The following is a 23,702-nucleotide window of genomic DNA, read 5'->3' as shown; positions in this document are numbered from 1 at the left end:
CGCGCCACTCCCAAAATGGCGTCCGCAGCGCCCCTCCACCCCTTGCCACACTCTCCTGCGCTTCTCCTTCTCGCCTCCGATTGGCGGGGGCTGCGACGCCAGCCAATCAGCGCGCCCGACGCAGCTCCGTGGGCGGTGCCGCGGCCTGGCCCCGGCGGCGGCCGTGTGGGGAGCGGGGATGCGGGGGCTGCGGCGCGGGCTAAGCCGCCTCGGGCCCCGCCTCGGGCCCTGGGCGGTGCCGCGGAGCCTCCGTCGGGTTTTGAGGGCGGCCGGGCCGTGGAGGGGTCAGTCCTCGGCTGGCTCCGTCTCCGAGCGTGGCGGCGCAAGCATGGAGGAGGTGCTGAGCCGCTCCGTGCCGCTGCTGCCGCCCTACGAGACCAAGGAGAAGGCGCCGCCGCCGGCGGAGCGGCGCAGCGCGGAGTTCGTGCGGTACTACCGCGGCCTGGAGGCCGGGTCGCGCAGGGCCGAGCTGCTCGGCTGCCTGGCCCGCGACTTCGGCGCCGATCACGGCCGGGTGGCGGAGTTCAGCGCCAAGGTGCTGCAGGCCCGGGAGCAGGAGAGGGAGCAGGGGGCCCTGCTGCAGGCCGAGGACCGGCTCCGCTATTACCTGACCCCCCGCTACCGGGCGCTCTTCCAGCACCTGGGGCGCCTCGAGGGCGGGCTGCGCTTCCTGGTGGAGCTGAGGGGCGACCTGGTGGAGGGGCTGGCGGCAAAGGCGGTGGATGGGCCTCACGTCAAGGTGAGGGCCGGGCCGGGGGTTCCCAAAATGAGTCGGGGGAGGCTTGAGGGGATGTGGCGTGGGGTGTCCTGTGATCCCACTCCACTGGTGTAACAGAGCAAAGCTGCTTCCCGCAGGCCATGGCACCAACAGGAGCTGGCTTTGGTGACGCAGCTCAGCCTGGCAGGAAGGGAGCGGCTGGTGGTGTGAAGTAACGGCCTCTCCAGTGGGAACCTGGGCTGCGAGCTACTGTGGGCTGGCTTTAGCGCACTGGAGGAAGGGCCACGCTGCCACAGGATGACACAGTGTGGCTGATGTTACAGCTGACAGGCGGTGTCATGCTGCACCAGACACTTACCGCAGAAGTGATGTGACTTCTGAGCCTGGTATAGGGCCGCAAGTGACATAGCTGCTGTGCTAATGGTGAAGAATATCAACAGGAGAAAGAAGTTCTGTCATGGCTCGGTTCAGTACTGCATAGAAAATAGGTGAGGTGGAACATCCACCATGATTATATGGTGCAGCAAGGTGTAGTGAGCGTGGAAGAAAGAACAACGTAGCAGCCAGCAGTGGCAGGCAGTGACAGGACTTTGTGAAGGCAATGAAGATTCTCTCTGGAACAAAGACAATGAGTTGGTCACATGTACTGACTAAAACTTGTCTACGTTTAGATCCAAGTTAAGTTTAAGAAAAGGATGTTTTTGATGTCAGTGATGAGTTCCTAATTTTGCTGGAAAAAGAGATATTTGAATGAAATGTGGTCAACACATGACTGAAGTAGTAACAGAATGGTAAGATCAGTTGGATCAGCATGGTAAAACCAGGCTGAATTTGCAAAATTAGCAAAACAGAAATGCTTAAAACATCCGAATGCATGTGCAGCAAATAATATGTTATGTCAGAAACACACTAAACCCATTTGAAAATAGGAGAATATTGTCTGCAAAACCGAAGCTTCAATAAAAGGGTTCTTCTCAAAAGATTTTTGAAAGGTTTGGTGTCATATGACTGTGCTTAGTTCTCCAAATCTGTTCTTGCAGTCATTTTTTTGCACTTGTTGGTAAGATTTATTTTTCAAATGTAATATGGGCTAAAGTGAGAGGTGGCGGTAAGTAATGCATAGCCAGGAAAGTGTAAGCTAGAACTGGTTTGCTTTGTGGTTTTTTTTTTGTTTGTTTGACTGCTTTGGCTGTGAGAATTTACTGCAGATACTGCATCTTTTCAATTTGGAGGTTCATTTATGTTAGTCTGATCTGTTTTCCGTGACAACCCAGATGTGAAGCTATGTGTTACTCAGCTGTTCTTGCTAGGTTGTCTGGAAAAAGTTAGGTCTTGCTTCTGAATTGCTTGGCCTTTAAAATCTACTTGCTTCTATTGCAAGCAACCATTGGAATAACTAGAGGCTACTAAGGGAGTACCCAGCCCGTGGGAAACTTTGACTGTCTCTGCAGTGGAGCTGGTTACTAGCAGGTGGCCAGCTCAAGTGGGTTATCAAGAAGTTGTGTGCGGGTGTGCGTATTTACTTTGACAACTCAAGACGTAGGTGTGAGTTACTGTATTACCCATTCTGAGGTTAAACGTCAAGAATAGAGAAATCGATACGGCACAATATTCAGGCTATTTTTGAAGTGGGGATTGTTGTTTTTTTTTCTATTTAATAAAGGATTTAAGTCTTGAGTAGAGAAGGGTTCTCATGATACAAGATGTATCTTATGATCTTTTAGTGGACAGTTTTAGAGTGGCTTTTGACTGGATTCCCTCACTACAAGAAAGAGATGGGAAAAAAAGTATAGAGAAGCTCTGGAATTGGGGATGGATAGTAAATCCTGCAGTATCATCATTACATATGATGAACTCTTGTCAATCTGAATTTCTTAAAATATATTTCTAGACCAAGAAGATGCAAAATACCTGGCGATTGTTTCTCCATTAATGTCATTGTTCTTGAATCATTAACACAATAGATGAAGCTCTGCAAACCAGGGCAGTGTTGTCTTTTAGTTACTCCTGAGTATAGACACCTTCATAAAGCTTTCGGTTGCCTGTTTCATAAATGACTTTTTACCTTAACCGTCAACTAAACTTAAGTGAAGAAATACGTTTGCTTAAGTTACTCTGATTTTTATGTACTGTGTGATATGTGCATCACTGCTCTGCTCTCCAAATTGCGTCTCATTATTAGAGTTGTGGAAGGCTCAGAGCACTGAGGTCACTGAACTGTATTAGCAGTGTCCATTAAATCAGAAGTCATAGAAAAATTCTGTAAGTGTCTTATCTGTCAGGATCCAGTGTAAGGCAAATTGGGTTAGAAAGGCTCATTTATAAGAAACGGAGAAGAGTGGTGACTGCCTTACTGGAAGACCTCCATAGATCCTTAACATAAACTCCGAACAATGCGTTGGAAATGCTTAAAATGGCATGCTGTGCAAAGAAAAGGCACGTGCTGTAAGCGAGGTTCAGTTCATATTTAATTTCATTATTATAACGCAAAACTGTCACCTAGAGCAAGACAGAGAAAATTATGGGTACTTTCAGTGACAAGTTGTTATGACATAGTCAGTGTCTTTCTGTGGATGTTTAAAAGGTGATGAGTTGTTGATAATCAGATAGCAAAAATTAGCAGTAAACTGTATTTTTGAAGCCGTGCAGCCTCTTTCCTAAAGAGTCCACCAAAAATACATAGAAGATGTATTGAAGAGAAAAAATTTTTTTCATAACATGTCCCAGAGGTGGGTTTTCTTTTCTGTTAAACATATGGCTCCGTTGTTACTATCATAGGCCTTATGGATAATGTTACAATGACCATTTCCAAAAACCAGTAGTGTCAGAAGGCATTCTTTGAAAAGTTAAATTACAGTGTAGCTGGGCACAATTCTTTTTCGTGATGCTGTTTGGAATTTTTCTCTTTCTCTCTCCTGGTCTTTTTGTGTGTTAACCTGCCTTCCACCACAGGCCATGCACGTTTCCTGGTGTCTTGATACATGAGTTAATTTTCTGATGCCTCCCCCTTAAAATGCCCAGCATGAAATTTGCTGAAACCCTCTCGTTTGAGGGTAGCGCTCCCTATTGCAGTGTGGAACGCTCCCAGGTACATTAGTTCTTTTTCTGCCCCAGCTCCTTCCTACTGAGAGGTGTGTTTTTTTTATTATATATTTTTCTTGTTTTCTCAGTTCTGGCATTTGAAATATAGACTCTGGTGAAGAATTCATAACATTATCCTTGGTAGCAAACAGTGATCTATCACATTTAGAATTTTCTTCATCTTTCTATATGATTTAGGAAAAAGTCAGTTGAAAGTTCAAGTTGCTGGCAAGAAATAATGGAAAAAGAATTTTTATAAATGAGCCTGGTTCCATAATTAAGCAGTAGTTACGACATATCTGCAATACTGTGGTTCTCATATTTGCCTACTAGAAAAAAGGAAGAATCTCGTAGTTGTTTTGATTTTTTTTTTCCCCCCTCATAGCAGCCACTCATAAATACAAGGATCTAAAGTTACATATTTTCTTGAATTATTCTTATTTTTTCTTAATTGTCTCAAAGGTTTGAACGCTACGTATAATTGGGGAAAATGGTTTTAAATATTTGTGGAGAAATTGGGCTTCAGGGGAGAATTTTTTGGTACATAGGCTGTACATGACTATCTGGGGAGAGGAGATATTTGTGGCTATAGGTGTTTTACCTACATATGTCCACAGAAGGATGTATTTATTTGTATGTATTTCGCACAATTGTATTGACTTGAAATAACTGTAGTCTCCTTGGCAAGGGCACCAATGTTCACTCTGAATATTGAAGCAGTTTCCTTTAAAGATCTAAGCAGCCCTTATCTAGAGAAACAACCAAAAGTTAAAAGTTTTTGCATGAAAAAAAGAAAGTATTTGGTATTTACCTATCAGAAGGCATCTCTAGCCGCTCAGTTACTGTAGATTTGATTTAAATTCTAACATACATAAAAGCAAACTTGCAGCAAGAGTTTTATAACCTGTGTATTTGTATCTGCATTGAAAGCGAAATGTGGAAATAAAATTGAATGGATCTTCATGATGCTGGAGGGAAATTATAGAATGCGTTATATGGCCTGCTGGGATTTTGGTTTTGCCCAGTCCAAAATATTTCTTAGATGGTCTTAGTTCTTACTTTGTGGTTTGAAAGGCCTATTAAAACAAGGATTACTCACTACTGTGGTGTGAATATAAAACACTTGTATTTCCTCAAAGCATATCAGTGCAGAAACAGCTTGGACTGTTTGATTGTAGTTGATAAAGCATTAATATTTTGTTCAGTAGAGTACATTAAATAACATATACAGGTGATAAAGTCACTTGAAAACACTTTTGTACACTGTAATCATTGTGCAATTGAGCAAAAATGATGCCCCAAAAGAGGGAAAATTAATAATAAAAAAGATTAAGACATCCAACAATATAAAGCTACTGATGGTAACTGAGCTGTCTGCTTGATCTGCATGGAGTGTTAGTTGCTGCTGCTTCATATTACATTTATTTGTTAACATGTGAATATGAATTTTTAATGTAAGGGATATTTTGTTTTGGTAGTTAGAGAGGGAAATGGAAATAATAGTTTCCTCATCAGAGGCAGGTTTTCTTAATTAAAAAAAAATATTTTTTTCATAAAATTTCCCATCTGTTGCCCAATAAATAGGGACCTGATGTGAAGATCAGAAAGCCTGTGTTTTGCCACATTGTAGCAAAATCACTATTTATTATACACAGTTATTAGAAACCAAAGTATAGCTGGTAATTTTTAATACTAATCTGAGTATGTCTTGTTGCTCACATTCAAAATTGGGCTGCTAAATAATAAATGTGTGATTCTTTTTTTTTAATGAAACATTGCCAATAATTTTATGGCTAGAAAGTCCTCTGAAATTAAAATAATTTATTTACAACTACATTTATGAAAAGGCAGAACCTTACTTGAGAATGTTGTTATTTGAATTGAACCTTTCAGTGACTTAGCGTATGTTACGATGTTAAACACAACTCAGTATTTTTCTCAAAATGACTTGAATTAAACAGAATTTTGGATCCTACAGAGTATGTTGTGTTTCTCTACGCAAAGAATTTTTGTCAGTATGCACAATTCTTTGGCCTGCATGCAGCCCTGTTATTGTATGAAACATTATTATTTACAAGTGACAGATTATTTGAATTGAGCTACAGTTGCCCATAAACAATATTCCTGTCTGCCAAAATCATTACCTAAAGCACATCTGCTTCGCTTTCTTTGTTACAGTTGCATGGCTTTTATACCAGCCTACCTTGGACCTAAAGCAGCTCAATAATAGGTTCTGCATCTTGGAAAGCAACTTTCAGTTCAGCTGGGCAACATTATGTCCATCATATGGAGCGCACTTGCTAAACCTGTACCCGCTTCAAAGAGGCAAAATACATCAGATTCGTGCCTTTTCCACTTCTACCAGTCTCCCCGTAGTATAACTGGCCTTCTCCCAAGCGACTCGTTGCCATCTGAGCCATGGCTGTGCCAGTAGACGCGGAGCAGTGTGCTTGAAATGACTGGTGGGAGTGCAGCCATCGGCAGCTTTCCCTCCTAGCTGCTAGCCTGCAGCTGGAAGTGGCGCTGCTTCTCCAAAAAGCAGGTGGATGCCGGGAGAGCCGCAGGAATCTGATGGTTTGACCCCAGCTCTGACAACTGTAGCTAACTTTTTCTGGCTTATGTTGTGCCCTGACCACAAAAAAACAAACCAAACAGAAAAATCACCAACAATCCTGAAATATGTGGAGGTGGTCACTACACCAAGGGATATTTGACCAGTGTGTTGTACGGTTATTTTTGAAAGTCTTCAGAGCTTTCAAAAGAAAAGCAAGAAGTTTTTTTTTAATTTTTTTTTATTCATTTATTAGCATATATTGCCTTGTGATACAAGCACAGGTGGAAGTATAGTTTGACTGAAGACTTTCAGGACATCTAGCTAGTCTATTTTGTAACTTAAAGACAGCTCTACTGAGCAAGACCAACAAAGGATTAATTTATTAAGTTAGTTTCAGGTAAGCCTACAGTTCTGCTCAGGCTGCTGGTAAGGTGGTGCTGGTATCACACTGCGTCCTATATGCAGAGCAAAAATAAGAAAGAAAAATAAGCTTTAGAATCTCTCTAAGGAATATTCATGCTGTGCGGAGTTCAAGAATACTTTCTAAACTCAAAGAATTTTAGACAGAAAGTCTTTAATAATGTAGGCAGTAGGAAATTAGTACAGAATATAAAATTCATTATTATGATGAATGCTTTTGAAAGTATTCGATATTAGAATTGGATTTAATTTAGTATCACACTGTTTCGAGTCTGTTGTGATTTTTGAGTTCTGTAGTCTTATGCTGCTCCTTTTGCTTTTCTTCCTCAAAATTTTTCATGTTTATATAGACATTAAAAGAAAAATTCTGTAAATCCTATGGTTTTAGGTACATAGTGGTCAGAGGTATGCGTTTTTCTTTTCATTATCCTGAATGGGCGGGCATGTGCAGCTGCAGTGCTGTTGGATCTAGTGCGGAAATCTTCCTAAGGCATGACCTACTTGAATACTCAGAAGAGATTCAGAGGTAGAAAATTTTCTTCAATTTAAAATCCTTATTTTCATCAAATTTCCTATGACTTGTTTCATGATATTTAAATTAATGCATCTGAGCACCTGTGCAGCTGCTGCTTTATTGTCAAGACTACTCCAACACTTGCATTTATTGTTTGCTTTTTATCTACGTTGTTTTGTGTTATCTTCCATTTTCCTATCTGCAGTTTACTACTGATGGTAAATTCATTCTGTCTGTAAACAGACGTTGTTTTAGTCCCCAGTGAGAAAAGCTGAGCTGTTAGGCCTTTCATCAAATAGATGTATTGTTTTCCTTGAACTTCCCAAGGATGTAGTTTGAAGTAATTAAGGTTGTTTCTACGTGCATTTGTATGCTATACCTAGCTTACTTAGCAAATATGTCCGTCTTTCTCCTGTGTGCAGGAAATGAGTGGTGTTCTGAAGAACATGCTTTCAGAGTGGTTTTCAACAGGATTCCTAAATTTGGAACGGGTCACGTGGCAATCACCTTGTGAAGTGCTCCAGAAAATCAGCGAGTAAGTGCTGAAAGTTCCTAATGCTCATGAGTGAAGTGGTGATGAAACACATCTAACTGTAGAGATCCACTATTTTCAAGATAACTGCTTCTTCAATACTTAGCCATAGGCAAAGAATAATTAAGGAGTAGTTGCATTTAATGCACCTAAGAGCACACTTACAAAGATTGAATTAAACAGTGAAGGGGAGCTGTTGTCCGACACTATGATCTTTCAGCATACATGCTGCATGTGTAGACAGCTGTCTTCCTAGTAAATGAATTTCCTTTCATCCTTCTCAGTTACTCTCTCTACCACACTCCCTGAGTTGGTTCCCTGGTTGGAACTGGTGAGGTGTGCAGAACTGGTGGTTGTAAACTCTGTGAAGAGAGCACCTTTTTTTTTTTTTTTTTAAATAAGCAGAATCACAGAGTTGCAGGGGTTGGAAGGGACCTCAGGAGATCTTCAGGTCCAATCCCCCTGCCAAAGCAGATCTACAGCGCTTATTCTTGACCTTCTGTCTAATACTTAAAATTGTAGTGATGAAGTTGGAGATGATTGAATAAAAGTTAAATTGTATGGCATTTTGTCATATTAAAACTAAAAAAAAATGAATCTATAAATAAATTTCTGTAAGTACGTGACTTAAATGTTGATGAGGCAAAGAAAATAGGTCTTATACAAGCTGATTTTTCCAAATAAAAAGAATTTGTAATATGTCACTTAATCTTCAGGTTATTTGGCAAACATACTAGACTTTCAAATATAGTAGAGAAAAGAATGTTTTGAATGATTGTTTGAAGGTGTGGCTGTGGGAGTGCTAGTAAAAATTTAATTTCAACTAGGTATATATATTGTTAAGATATATTAAAGCATTTGGTTAGCTTACTAAAACCTATTTGAAATAAAAGATGTTGCATTCTCGTATCTGCCCAGTACACTACATAAATCTTCAAAATAACCATTTACAAAACACCCCGGAGTAATATCTGAATACTTTTAAAAGCAAGTGACACTGTAATGTATATGGGTGGTGTATTAGTGACAAACACATTTTAGCATAGGTTGAAGTAGAAGAGCAGAAATGCTCTAAGATATGCATCAGGCGGAGCTTTTAAAGTTGTGTGTTAGACAGCATTATTACTGGAAATCCTTTCTCACTTTTTTTTGTGAAAACTTTGAAGTATTCTGCAAGGATGATCATGTCTCTACTTTGTAGTTTGGGAAAGCTAATTCCTTAGAAGTGTGTTCACACTTATTCAGTGACTTAGTCATCTGAATCAGGTATCCTACACCAAATAGAAGGCGCAAGTGAAATCTTGTAATGCGCATATCGCAAAGCTAGAGAGTATTGGTATGCAGTAGGCTTTTACAGTTGACTTTGTCACAGTTTGGTGATGGATTTTACTTTTTCGAATTGCAGCCTGATTCTCCTTTTTTGGTCTGAGAATTTTGTTGCTGATATCAGTGGGAAAAGTACTGAGCTTGTAGGATTGGCAGCTGACCTTTGTTTTTAAATGGGGAAAAAAAACAAAACACAAAACAAACAAAAAAAAACAAACACTTTTTTTTTTCTTTTCCCCTCATTGAGTTCTGAAGCTGTGCATCCTGTTAGAAACTGGGTTGATTTGAAGCGCCGAGTTGGGCCATATAGAAGATGCTACTTTTTTTCTCACTGTGCAATCCCAGGAGAACCACTGATAATCTTGCATGTTGCATTAACCAGTGATATCTCCAGCAGCATCCAGGTACAGTCACTGATGTATCCAGTATGCAGCAAAGTGCTCAAATTACAATGTATGCCTTGGTTTGGTTTCATTTCTTAAGGAGTTGAGAGAGTTGGTTTTCCTTTTAAAAATGACAGGGATACTCAGAAAATTGTGGTGCTTTCTTCAATCACAAGAAGAATAAGATAAGAAATAAATTAAGAAACGACAGTAAAATGAGATTAAAACTTCAAAGCAGTTACAATTGCTTCTGAAAATTTTAAACCCCATTACAGTAATTTCCTGCACTTCCTAATGGATAAGTAGCTCTTCTTAATGTTTTTTGATTAGATTTTTGTTGTTTTTCACAGAGAATAATGAATAAAACAGTGGGAAAATGTGTTAATACATTTGAAAGTTAAAAAAGAAAGGTCCCCTCATCATAATTAGAGTAATAACTACAACTGATTTTTTGTTTTCTTTCTTGTTTTCCAGTCCATAGTAAAAGATGTGGAATCTTTAGAAACAGAAGATGCAGAGAAAATCACAACAGCAATTTTCTACTCCATCAGTTTGGCTCAGCAAGGACTGCAAGGTGTAGAACTTGGGAATCACCTCATCAAACGGGTCGTAAAGGAGCTGCAGGTAGGTGTGGCACGTAACATAACATTTGGCCAATGTGCTCCCCTTACATTGCTGTTTTAGCTTCCATTTCCTCACATCTATCAGTGTGAGGAACTGTCAGATCTGATACACTTTTAACTTCTTACCAGAACAGCTTTTGAAAACGTGGAAAGAGTTGGAAGAACATTTTCTGCGATTGGTTGATGTCAGCCAGAGGTAGATAGTGTAGATACTTGGTTGACATATGCTCGTTACAGTTGGATAGGTGCCTAAAAATCAAATTAGTACTTTTCTGTTGAATGTATCTCTAATTTAGCTTTAGTTTGATGTGTGTATTATCAGATTCACTATTGTCCCACAGTTGAGCGGGTGGAGTATTGTTAACACATGCTAAACAGGAGCCCTCCTGCTCAGCATGTGTTAACAGGGCCTTGACCAACATCTTCTCTTTTCAGTGTACCTAATTGTTTCTTGTTTGAAATCTAATGGCTGCTCCAGTAGGAGTAATTTCATTACATAAATGAATTATTTTTTCTGTTTGTTACACTGAATTGCTGCTAGTTATGTGTAATGTTCACGTTTGCCTGGTAAAAAATATATAATTAAAAAAAAAATCTCTTTGCTCAGACACTCCTTAAAATATAGGAAGATGTCTTCAACACTTGAAAGTTACAGGAATCAGTTACTTTATGAAAACCTATGAATTTATACAATATGGTGGCATGCTGTAGGGTTATTGTTTGTGGCTTTAGGACTAGTTCTTTTAGAGCCGTCTTCCAAGTAACAGGAGAAAAGAACGAAAATTCATTTATACAGAGTGCTGTGAAAGAGACAGATTTCTGTTTTAAGTACATTATTTCATTTAACAGTCTTTAAGTATTAAATTATTAACAAGGATACCACTTCAAAGTAATGGTCAATGCCTGTGTTTGTATTCATTGTTCCAACTTGTGGATTAGCAATGATGTCTGGAAAATTGTCGATGATTTAGAACTTCAGTTCTATTTACAAAAATAACTCAAAATTGGATGCACCAAATTTCTACTACTACAAAATGATTGATTAGTCAAGTACTGAATCATATCTGGCTGCCCTGAAGTTTTTTTTTTTTAATGGATATTTTGGCTGAATTTTGTTGCTTCTTGCTTTCAAAATGGCTTTTAAATTAATTGTCTAAAGTGCAATAGTCCAGGTATAATTAGGCTGTGCCATCTGTCTGATCTTGACTGAGGGGAAATTGGAATAAATTCATGCAGTTATCTACTTTCACATCTGAAAAATAATTTCTGGATAATTGAGTTGCTCTCATAAAATAACCCCATTGACAATGTATTTGTCCATCACTAAATTGCTTACAACACTGGAAGAATTATGAGTGGGTTACAAAGGAAAACGGACAAACCATGCTTTGATAACATAGACCCAAGTTCTGAAATTTGATTTGTCTAACAGAATAATTGGTTTCTTATTCGTAATTAAGACAAAAGCTTCTACATTTCAGCACTGTAAAATGCAGCCCTCCTTCATTGTTCATCAAATACATGATGAATAGAAAACAGAATGGTTGAGACACCTTTAAGAACTGGATTAGGCTGTTCTCTTGTGATTCAGGAACAACTGTCATTATCTGTGCTCTTATTTCTCATTCCTATTCCCAAAGCTATTCCATGCTGCATGGATATAGTTTATTCTATCTGGGAGTACAAAAACTGACAGTTGGTTGTGTGTTGCTAGAAATCTTAATCTCCTCATCTCTTCAGAACAAGGCCAGATACTTTTCTTCATCCTTCAGTCAACCTGAAATGATCAGGCTGCGTGCAGGTGAAAATTTATGAAGGGGAGCGCAGGCCAGTATTTCAGGAGGCCTGATCTGATTGTACAACTTGACGTCGGCTTTAATAATCTGCCAAAACCAGCTTTTATTTACAGGTCAGATTTTTCCCTTTAGGTCAGACCTTTTAAAGTTAAATTTAATCCTCCCAATCTCGTCTTACTTCTAAAAATGTTATTGGCCTTGCAGACTTCGCATCTGGACAGTAAGTCACCTCTGCCCCTTATTACCTCACCCAGTATACTTGGCTAGCCACCGATGTCCTTCAGAAGCATGAAACTGCAGTAACAGTCAAACTGTTGTTTAGGAGGGAGTGTGTAAGAATATTTTCCCCCAGTTTTCATGTTTTTTTTAACCATATAGCAATAGAATTTTCAATCAGCATAGGGAGGGGCTGACCCTTTTTAGATTTAAGTACACCTGAAAGATAACTATTTTAGTATTTTTTTGTTACTTTCTTGCTTATCATAAGATTGACATTATAATAAATAAAGTTTCTATGTAGTGTTTTATTGTTTGTTATCAAACATATTTATACTACATTGACATTATGAACTTTTACGCACATTATCCCCATTCGCTTTGCACCTCCAGCCCTTTTCTTCTACTGAATCTTTTTAAGGCATAAAATAACTAGCACTGTTGTGTCCCATTCCAATCGGAATTTCTGGTCCTATGCCTGTTACTCTTGAGTCACATTTCATAAACAAATAACATTATGTGTAATAAGTGAGGAAAATAAAAAAAAATAGTAGTTTTGACACTAACCTTGGTGAAAAAAATCAGTAATTTGTTGTGGCCATTAACAGCGTGTAAGACGTGTATGTAATTGGAAATGCAAGGGAATGCTTATTTATGTGTAGGAATTCAGATGCAGAAGCTGAGTTTATATTTTAAATTGCACAGTGATGAGATCCATCTTTGTATACACATTATTAGGCTTATTTGGCCAGATACCAGTCACTTTTTTTTTTAATAGCAACAGTCAAAATAAGGTGGTATTGTAAATCCAAGTTTTGTTCTGCATTGTGAGTTAAAAGTATGGCACTCATCAGTCACTGTGCCTTCCGAGCAACTTCATATAATGTTATTTTTAACCTGCACCTTGTAGTTAGAGCTAATTGATTTAAATTTTTCTTTGACCGGACATACAGTCTTACCAGTCTTACAAAATCAAAAGCCCACCCAGTTACTGTGGCTATTTTTAATAACAGTAATGATGGGAACACAACGCAAGAAAAGACTTTTTTTCTTCCTGACTCTTTGGCACATTTCTGATTCAAAATCAAAGCATGGTTTTCGCTTACTTTCAGGTGGGGAGAACAGATAGATAGCTTCACCTCACATCCACTGCAGATCTGTTTCTCTGCTGAATGGATATGAAGAAAGCGTTTACAGAAGTGTAAAGTACAATACATTTTGTGCCTTTCTCCAGAAATCTTTTTATTTGGTAGTATTTTATGACAAGCTTGTAAAGCTTGGACAGCAAAGGACCCCTTCTTGTAGGTAGATGGCAAGCTGTATAATTTTTGTGAGGTCTGGAGTGAAAAGATAGAATTTAGTCCCAAACTGCTTGAAGTACCACTTGCAAGCACGTGGAAGTGTTGTTATTTTGGTTCTATAATTTGTGAGTTAAAAAGGGCTTAAAGCCCCAATCTGTTGGAAATGTACAGTGATTTTAATGAAAGGCCAAGTTAAAGGCTGGTTTACATCTGTAACAACCACCGTTCCTTGTCTTCTTGGGGTGCCATTGTAGGGCTGAACAGAGCTAGCGAGAGGAAGGATAATCCAGGCCTGTTTATCCATGATGGATGTGGTTCTCTAATAATTTTTTTCAGTTCTTTGATATTTTTTTCTTATCTTCCCAATTCTTCCTTTCTTCCTCTTCATTCCAGAGCAGAGTTCTTGAATCTGTTGCCTTGAAATCTGCGAGAACCATTTCCCATTACCTATTTCCCATCTGTGAAGTGACTCTAAGTTCTCATGCTGTTGTTATCAGTGTTTGGGGTGAGGAATTACTTAATGTACTTCTGTGATGCCTACTCATTCAGCTTTCCTTGTAAATGTGGTGACTCTTGCTTCAGCGGACTTCACCTTTCAGAGGAGAGAAGCTGTGTGCATTTCAGCTTCAAAATACTTATAGTGTGAAATACTTACACTGCAGTTAGGTTCAAGGCAAAGGCAGGGCATGTGATCGGCACTGCTCTTGGCAGCCTGTTTTTTACCCTCCTCTGAAAGTCCCACTTCAGTGCGTTAAATTGCATGCATGTGCACTCTTTCTCTCTGGTCAGGTCTAAGTAAAGGACTTTCCAAGGTTGTTTATGTTCAGATTGAACATAATTCTTTGCAGCAGCATAATAGTCACTTACTTGAGAAGGCACACATGATGTAACAGTAGTGCTGAGTTGACTTGGTGACAGCAGCTGAAACAATGTAGTCTCAGCAAAAAAAAAAACTTGTTAGTATCAGAAATTACATCTCATTAAGCTTGCAGCTGCCTTTGTAAAAAAAAAAAAAAGATAAGGTCTCTGATAGGAAAATATTTTTTTCTGTAACCTTTGCATTGCTTTGAAATAAACAAATCTCTCCTTAGAGTACTGCTAAATGTTCAGGTGTTGCAGGTTATGTATGTTGAGCCTGTCTTTAAATTAACTAATTAAAAAAAACTTTGCAGAGAGCATTTGAAGGACTTGAGGATTTTGTTGTTCATTGTACGTGAGCAGTTGATGCTTAATACACTTTTGTAACTTGCTATTTGTTTGAATTAACTTCTGTGGACCTCTGTTTGATCTGCAGAATGTTATCCGATTCAAACTTTCCCAAGACACTGCAAACTCTTAAAACTCTTTTTACCCTATAGTAAAAATCCTTTATCTGACTTTGCCTTAGCTTAACCTGCTCTGACACTTCCACTTGTAAATGTCTTTGTAACCTCAAAACTGAATTCTCATCTGTCATTCCTCTTAAGAAAAGCTCTAGATCGGGCATGTCATGAATGTGTATCACTAGATCAGAAAAAGACATGCACTAAGTTAGAAACATGCTAATAGCCATTCTTTCCCCCTCCCCAATGAAGCCTTTATTTGGGAAGACTTTTGAAAACTGTACTGAAACATTGAATTAGATAGTATCTACGCTATAAAGTTACGTCTATAAATTCAGTTAGTACCAGATTCCTTAAAAGAAAATCTCATTAACGGGCAATTTAGACCTTAAGTTTTAGAAAGCTTCTTGCTAATTCTCCTGAACCAGTTACATACACTGCTGACTTATATAGGGTAGCACTGCTCACCTTCAAAGACTGTCTATCACAGCTTGCCTCGTGAAAATATTTCTTGCAAATGTATTTTTATTAGGACCATTCGGGGAAAGTGCAGCAGTAGAGGCTCTGGTGAGGATTACAACCCTCGGTGTTAAGCACAGTTAGTCTGAGGTTCTGCACAGAAGCCAACGGCCCCCCTTTGAGTCCTGCACTAACTTAAGCAGCTGGAGGACATGTGAAGTTGAGTCACAGAAATGGGTCCTCATTTTCATCTCTTTATATGCGCACAGTCAGTAGGTTGAATCCTTAATCTCTGCATAGTCTGCCACATTTGGCGATTTGGCTTCTGCCACAGTTATTGTAATACAATTGGGTAAAAGGGAGGGATATAACGGAGAATAACAGGGCCTCAGGGAAGGAGCTTGCGTCAGGTACAAAGGAAATACTGGGCACTGGGCGACAGTGTGCTGCTCTAAATACGTTTTTTTTTTCTGGTAGTTGCTTGATGAAAGTTTGTTACACAAGTAATTTAAAGGGTTTTGTAAACACACTTTTGTTGTTGTCTAAGTATGTGCTTTTTGGATTATTTTGGGGCAAGGAGTGGGATGAATTCTTTCATCCACTGATGCTACTTTAGTCCCAGTTCTCCCTGTACAGATCTGAGAGTAGGCTACATGTTCGTTCTTGGCTATACTTTATATACATATAAGGCAGGGAGCAGACAGCTTAAATAATCTCTTCTATTTCTTATATTTAAGCTTGTTTTGCTACTGGAAATGAAATGGATTCTGAAACAATCTCAGAAAACTAAAGAAAAAAAAGTGGGTGCTAGAAAACAAGCAGGCAGATGCCTTTCTAGGAAGCTGATAGGTGCTGGCAAAAGAGTAGACAGACAGATTTCTCATTAGACAGACATTTAACTCAGAATGTGTTTATAGCCGATCTAAGTGGTCTGCAGCTCTGCAGAAGGTACATCATAGCAATTCAGTCCGCAGATGACAGACACAGATAACTGGTGGAGCCTTTGAGAAAACTGCTTAGAATTTTATAGCCTGTGGCATTTGGGGGAGAAAACTGATAGCTACTATGTGACTCAATAGAATGCTTAACAATTGGTGGCAGATTTTAGCTTTCTGGTTGGACTGTTGATAATTGCTACCTTAATTTGATCTAGGTGACCTGGGGAGATTATGATTTCCAAAACAGGCTTTGCTTTCATTGATGAAAAATGTGACCTTGGACTACAGCTTTGAGAGTGCAAGACAGTTGCAGATGAGTTTTAGATAACAGGAGAAATCTGCACGCTTCTGCAATTAAAAAAAAAAAAAGCCCCAAAACTAAAAGACAGTCAAAACGAAAAATCCACTCCAAAACAAAATGAGCAGCTGCTGCTTCTTAATGGTGTGTGGGTTTCTGACAAGAAAATAAACATTAATGGATCTCCACCAATAGTCTTAGAAACTCGCACATCAATTTAGCAACAACATAAATGTGCACACTTCACTGCATCTATTTATTTTTACAAGAAGTGGCTGGCTAAGATAAGCTCCTACACTCAAGAATTTATCAGATATGTAATAGTCTGTGCTGTAGCTTCAAAATGGGGTCACTTTCCTATGTCTTATCTGTCCTGAGAAGTTAGTTAAATAAATCCGTTTTGTATCTATTAATAGAGCAGGAGCTACCAACTTCCTGATAAATATTTTTGCATTGAGTTTGGTGAGCAGGTCGCTCCTGGAAGTGGATGATAAATAAAGAGCAGTCAACATCATAAGGAAGCGAAATGGCAGTACTTAATTAGGAACTTGTCAGTGGTTAGTACTAAGACACAGGTATGGGAAGAAATCATCCACTTGTTTCGTCGTAGTGGATGTTGTGTTACCCTGTCACCTCTGCAAACTGGGAGATGAGATCAGAATTTTTACCCTACGTAAGCACAGGGAACGTTGTGTGAAGAGCCATTAGTTTTAGTTCTGTTCAGTACCAAAACAGTATTTTCAAATACTGCGCTTTCATAGAGGTCATGCAGAAGACTTCTAGATTTCACTTTCTGGTAAGCAGTGTTTTCTTTCGGTCCAATCAGTTTTTCCTTTTAACCTGAAAGAATAATTTCAGCTTCCCAAATTTCAACACTACCTTCCATCTTCCTCTCTCAGGTTTTAACCCCAAACATCTGTGAAGAACACATCAAAAACCTAGGCAATGTGTCCTCAAAGGCACTACTTTTTATAGGATGAAATGATATAATCGGGAGAAAAAAAAAAAAGGAAAATCCTGAAGGAATATAATCCCATTTTTGGGTCAAAAGAAACACATCCTGTATTCATTGAATTCCTGCCTAGAGAAAGATAGCCTCTAACAACCTTCTTCTTTTTCATTTTCATTTTCAAACTTATACATACATATTTTAGTTTACCATGGTCATTGCTCCTTTTTTCAAAGGCAGAGGGGAAACTTTCCTAAAAATGTTGAACTGTCTTCTCCAAGGAATATTTTTTAATTAAAACATATTTGCTATATTCATATCTTATGTGGCCATGGTTTGCAGTAAGAAATAACTGTTTTGCTTTATAAATGCAATATTCTCTAAAATTGCGGAAAGAGATGCTAAGATATCACCAGAAATTACCTTCCACAGACATCTCTTTCAATCAATTTCCAAAGAATGCTTTTTCTTTTATGAAATCCAAATGCAGTGAAACCTTGTTGTACTGCACGAATCTTGCTACAAACACACGCTTCAGAATGACTCTCAAAATAAAATATTGTCATGTCCTTGAGTGGAGACTTGAAAAAGTCAGAGGAGATCAACGCCTCAGTAATATTGCGCTCTGACCGTGGTAGCTGTAGTTGTTGGGAGTATGACCCAGCCAGGATCTCCCAGGCTCTCTGATTACAGAAATGCTTGTTTTGTTCAATGTGATACAGAAATGAGTGTTTTTATTAAATAATTTGCTTTTTGCTTTATCCAGTTCTCCAAGGAGATGAAATGGGATGATTTTTTGTAACTTCTGTCTCCTGATCTAGTTCCTGTCTGTTCCCCAAAGAATTCTTTGCCTTATGTATCTGTGTTCTATTTAATGAACTTCAGATGAGGGGAGGTGGTGAGGTTAGTCAGTTTATGCAGTTGTAACTCATAAAACTGAGGAGACGGTAGGTCTGAGATGACTGGCTGTATCGTGGTGCTGGAAGGCATCAGAATAGCAGTACTCTATTTGGGAAGCTCCATGTGGAAAGGAAAAAGATGTAAATAACCAGCCGAGTATTATTTCAATTATTGAAGCTATTAGGAACATTGCAGGGCTTAGTGCTGCAACTCGTAATGGGAATATGGCACGTCTGCTTCTCCTGGCTTCTGTATCCTCACAAAACAGACCACAGACAGCAGCGGTGCGCAGAGCACAGCGGTACCTGAGGCTGCAGCAGTGCAGGTGCAGTTCAGGTGCCGTAGCAGCATGCATGCCATTAACATTTGCTAGCATAAGATAGCATCTAAGTGATGATGACTTTTTAATGGTTATCTGGGAAATGCTTAAAGTAGAACAAAATGTGGTTTGTAGTCATTTAAAGACAATTTTCCGTTGACATTAAGATGCTTCTGTAATGCTGATAAACGTCTCTGTTCTTACCACTGCCTCCTTTATGAACAGTAATTAAAACACAGTGGTTGTTCCACCTCATCAGCGGCTTATCTCAGTTCTTGTCCCCCTGCTCCTTGAATAGGGTTGACTTTTGATGTCAGTTTTGTTAAAACCAAGTAAGAGTGAGTTTAACAACCTTCTCTATTCTTTGCTATTGTGCCTCAAAACTAACGTAGAGTGAATAGCATGAAAGGTAGCTGGCATGTATAAAGAACCTCTCCCAAAACTTCAGGAAATAGTTACTTCCTTAAAATCATAAACCCACCAAAACAACAATAAAAAACAAACATCATACCTCTACTGATTTCCTCATGGACTGAAATCATGAACAGTCTTTCATTAGTTAAACATAAAAAGTAAATTATTTAAAGGTTTTGAAAACTTACATGTTGATTTGTTTTTAAATCTTTTTCCTCTGAATAACATCCTTATGGCACATGATTGCATTTGTTTATTTCTGCCTATAAAATGATAAGCCAGAACAAAGGTTTGGTAAGTACTATGTAAGTACTTTTAAATAAATGGTGTGTGTGGACTGTAATTCAGTCAGTGTTAAAATTTTCTTAGAGCTCCAAATGCTTTTTAGTCACTTACCTGTTACTGTCAGTGTGATAGATTTTTTTTCCCTCCTTTGGTCTATGTGTATCAGTTAATTCTCAGAATCCTTCATCTTCACTCAAACTTCTAATCGTGAGTCATAACAGAACTCAAGAGTTTTTTTTCTCCTTTTGTCTGTAGAAAGACCTTCCTCAGATAGAAGCTTTTTCTTCCCTGTCGCCTATCCCTGGATTCACAAAATGGCTTGTTGGTCTTCTCTCCTCACAAACAAAAGAACTGGGAAGAAATGAACTTTTTACGGAATCAGAACGCCAAGAAATCTCTGAGATCACAGAGGACTCTACTACTGAAACTCTAAAAAAGCTGTTAACTAACAGTGAATGGGTGAAATCAGAAAAATTAGTCAAAGCACTGCATTCGCCACTTATGAGATTGTGTGCCTGGTATTTGTATGGAGAGAAACATCGTGGCTATGCTCTTAATCCGGTAGCAAATTTTCATCTTCAGAATGGAGCTGAGTTGTGGCGGATAAACTGGATGGGAGACACGAGCCCTCGGGGCATTGCAGCTTCTTGTGGCATGATGGTAAACTACCGATATTTCTTAGAGGATACAGCCAGTAATAGTGCGGCGTATCTGGGGACAAAACACATTAAAGCCTCAGAACAGGTTCTTTCCTTCGTGTCTCAGTTCCAGCAAAATAGCAAGCTCTAAGTATTAAAAGAACTAAGAACAGGTATCTTCACCTATGAAGAGCTTTAAAATTTAGTGTCCATATTTACATGAGAATATCCTTTATAAATCAAATTTAGTCAGCACAGCAGGATGCAAAATTATTTAAGTTATCAGTTGTTCTACTTACATTGCCATATATTCAAAGTCTGATTTGTTGTGGTTGAGTCACTACGAGTTCTAGACACCTGTTAAGTACAAATGAATTGGAGGTATGTATTAAAGGGTGACTAAATTCTCAGTCAGTTTCAAGACAATGGTAACTTGTATAGAAAATATTAGAGCAATACCATTATTGTGTTGATGATAAAACCTGTATAAATGTCATGCTTTTGGTGGGGATAGAGTTCATTTTCTTCACAGAGGCTCGTATGATCCAGTGCTTTGGATTTTTGATGAAAATAGTGGTGATAACACACCTATGGTTTTAGTTGTTGCAGAGCAGTGCCTACCCAGAGTCAAGGCTTTTCTGCTCCTTGTGCTGTAAAGCCAGTGAGGAGGCTGGGGGTGCACAAGGAACTGGGAGGGGACACAGCCAGGACAGGAGACCCAGCATGTCCGGAGGGCTATTCCGTGCCATATGGCGGCATGCTCAGCAGTAAAAGCTGGGGTGGAGGAGGAGGAGGAGGTGATGTACAGGGCAATGGTGTTAGTCTCCCCAAGAAACCTTTACATGCAATGAGCCCTGCTTTCCTGGACATGGCTGAACACCTGCCTGCTGATGGGAAGCAGTGAATGAATTCCTTGGTTTGCTTTGCTTGTGGCTTTTGCTTTACCTGGTAAACTGTCTTTATCTCAACCCATGAGTTCTCGCACTCTTATCTTTCTGGTTAAGAAAGGTAAAAAACTCTGGAGAGAGAGAGTGACCAGCTGCGTGGTGCCCAGCTGCCTGCCAGGTTAAACCACAACACTAAACCACAGCTTCAAAAAGAGCTGTGCTTCTCTGTTATACCACTACCATAAATAAATCGGTACCAAAGCACCTGGAAAGAAGCACTGTATGAAAGTAATTTGGGGGTGAAACATATTAGCAAAACAGTAGTCTACAATTTTATTTCTATAATACCTTTGTTTTTTTCTCCATCACTCTTACATAAAACATCTTACTATTTTCCTTTATCAAACCCACTAAAAATCTCACTGAATCTGCTTTGTTGGGAGCATAGAAAAAGCCTTGCATTAATGTTCGTGAAAATCGGGTCTTCTCAGGGAAGCAGGTATGTAATATTATAATTGCACTTTAGTCTGCTAAAATATAATGAGCAAGAAGGAAGTGTTCAAACAAAAGACTTGATAAAGAGCTATTTTTAATGAAGCGGTAGGCGTGATGTGTAAACCAATAAAACAAGATTTCTCATTAAATCATGTGTTATGTATTTAATTGTGTACCTTGATTTACTTAACAGCTTTCGTCGATAATAGTATCACCAGGGAAGTAAGACCATCTTAGCACAGTTTGATGCTGTCATATAATTCCCGATTTCTTCCCTTTCTGGTCAAATCTTCTTCCTGTTTTTGAGAGAAGAATTATACAAGGGAATTGAAAGTGGTAGAGTCCCTGCTCCTGTATGAAAACCGGAGTGAAGAAAGCTGTAAGTTCATTTACTATGAGAAATTAGCCTTTCTCCTAAAATGAAATTATATAATTGGTTTTACAATTTTTTAAAATATTAATTATTAGAGAAAAATCCCATCCTCCAGACTGGTAACCGTTACATGGATCTTTTTAATAAATACCTTCTAACCAGAGAAAAGCCAGGTTAACTAGCTTGTGTTCATGGTGGGTTTCACAGTACCAATGGTTAAAGGAAAGGGTATATCCCCTGCCTGTTACTCTCTTGAGGGGGAAAAAAAAGACATTTTTATGCAGCAGCTGGTCATCAGAAGTGGCAAGTATCCTATTCCAGGTTGCCTTCATTGTGTTTTTGAGAGCTGGGGAACTAAGGCCTAAGGTTAAAACAGTTGAAGTATTGGAAACTTTCAGTAAAAGACTTTGAAAAAACCACCTCCATCCTGGCCAATGTGCGGAAGTGATGGTCTAATTTTGCTTTTGGGGCAATAGTTACAGTAAGTAGTCTGCACAACCACATGTGTGTATAGTCTTTATGGTAGTTCATACGGAAGCTTATGAAATTAAAGTAGATGGTTTCCAGTTCCATCTGAAGTTTGATGTGCGAGTTTTAGACCTGGAACTTGAACATATGGGAGAACACTGTGTGTTACATACATACGTATACACTCCATATACATTTTTCAGTCATTCATAAAAGGTAGCTGTCAACAATTCAGAGCATCAGAGCAGGTGATTGAACAAACTACTTACACACTTTCTTTTTGAAGTACAATGGGCATTTTGCTAATCAGATTTTTATATGGAGCCTTAGGGTGAACGAATGCACATAACTGTATTAGTACAGAAATTTTCACTGAACTATTACAGGATCGGCTACTTTTGTTCTGAATGGTAGTCAGAAGATGTCTTCATTCTGTTGTTGGGTTTCCAAGCTTTGAAAAATACTTTTTCCTTTACAGTTCAGGTTTCAAGTTGAAATTTAGTTGCTTGTAAAAATATGTACAAGGTACTCTTGGCAGAGAGGAATGAAGAAAGAGAACCCTTTCTCTCTTTTTTTTTTTTTTTTAAGCTCTTCAAATTTGAAGAAACCAGGTTACTTACTTCAAATGGAAGAGTTCTGAAAATGCAATTTTTTTTCTTTTTTTTTTTTTTGAAACAGGAGGAGCTATGAGGGCAGTGAAATGTGCATCCACCTCTCCACAGTTCAAATAGTACTATGGCTCCTGCTTGTTGCAGATGGAAGTAAAAGACAATGCAATAGTCTTAATGGCTGGACTTACAGGATAGTGAATTTTTTCCACTTGAAGCCCCAAACAAATGTATGAGAGTTAGTTCAATAATTTGATAATATCTTACAAGGAAGAAAAACAAAGCTTGCTAGCTTTTTGTTATCATTTCAATTATGTCCCCAGACCTCTGGCTTACACCCAGTGCAGAAAACATTATTCTGCAGTGCTTAGATCTGCCCTTGGCTTGAGGGAAACATGCACGTCTCTTTCTTCCTATCACTCCTAAAATTGGGAAGATAGATACTGTCATTTTGGCATGTCAAAGCAGCCACAGAAGTTTCTCTAAAATTCTGATAAACTCCTGTACCCCATGGTTCCTAGGCTGCCTGCATAGCTGCCTACCAATGTAATTTAGCTGACATGTTGGGAACAAGTCTGCCCCTTCCGCCTTACCTTATGCGTGTGCCTCATTTCTCATGAATTGACTTACTAGTTGCTTCCTGCATTAGCAGTCAACTCAGTTTAGTAAAATTCTTAGTTGTTGTTCTAAGGTGCTTGAGATGTGGGGCTGAGCAGCAGATTAAAGGCAAGGATCTGCAGCATCTTCCAGGAGCCGTTATGGATAAGTACGTTTGTTACCCAACATCTGTTCTCCATCAGAGCCCTAGCACCTGCAGAGATATTTCCTCTTCAGCCATTGTTATGGTTTTGGTTATTGATTGTGTTTCGCTTTCTGAGGTCACTT

General features: G+C 39.0%; 1 protein-coding gene across 1 annotated transcript; it reads left to right on the top strand.

Moving 5' to 3' along the window:
• Positions 1 to 21,517, top strand: MLYCD (malonyl-CoA decarboxylase). The gene is given in 6 exon segments (XM_083794875.1): positions 1 to 93; positions 95 to 739; positions 7,710 to 7,822; positions 9,393 to 9,549; positions 10,003 to 10,152; positions 19,604 to 21,517. Coding segments are annotated over 6 exon segments (1,677 nt in total). The 5' UTR covers positions 1 to 15; the 3' UTR covers positions 20,138 to 21,517.
• Positions 21,518 to 23,702: the final 2,185 nt, after the last annotated feature.

The sequence above is a fragment of the Anser anser genome, assembly GCF_964211835.1.
Source record: "Anser anser genome assembly, chromosome: 11".
NCBI lineage: Eukaryota > Metazoa > Chordata > Aves > Anseriformes > Anatidae > Anser > Anser anser.
Note: the sequence above shows the minus strand (reverse complement) of the source record. Positions and strands in the feature narration are given on the sequence as shown.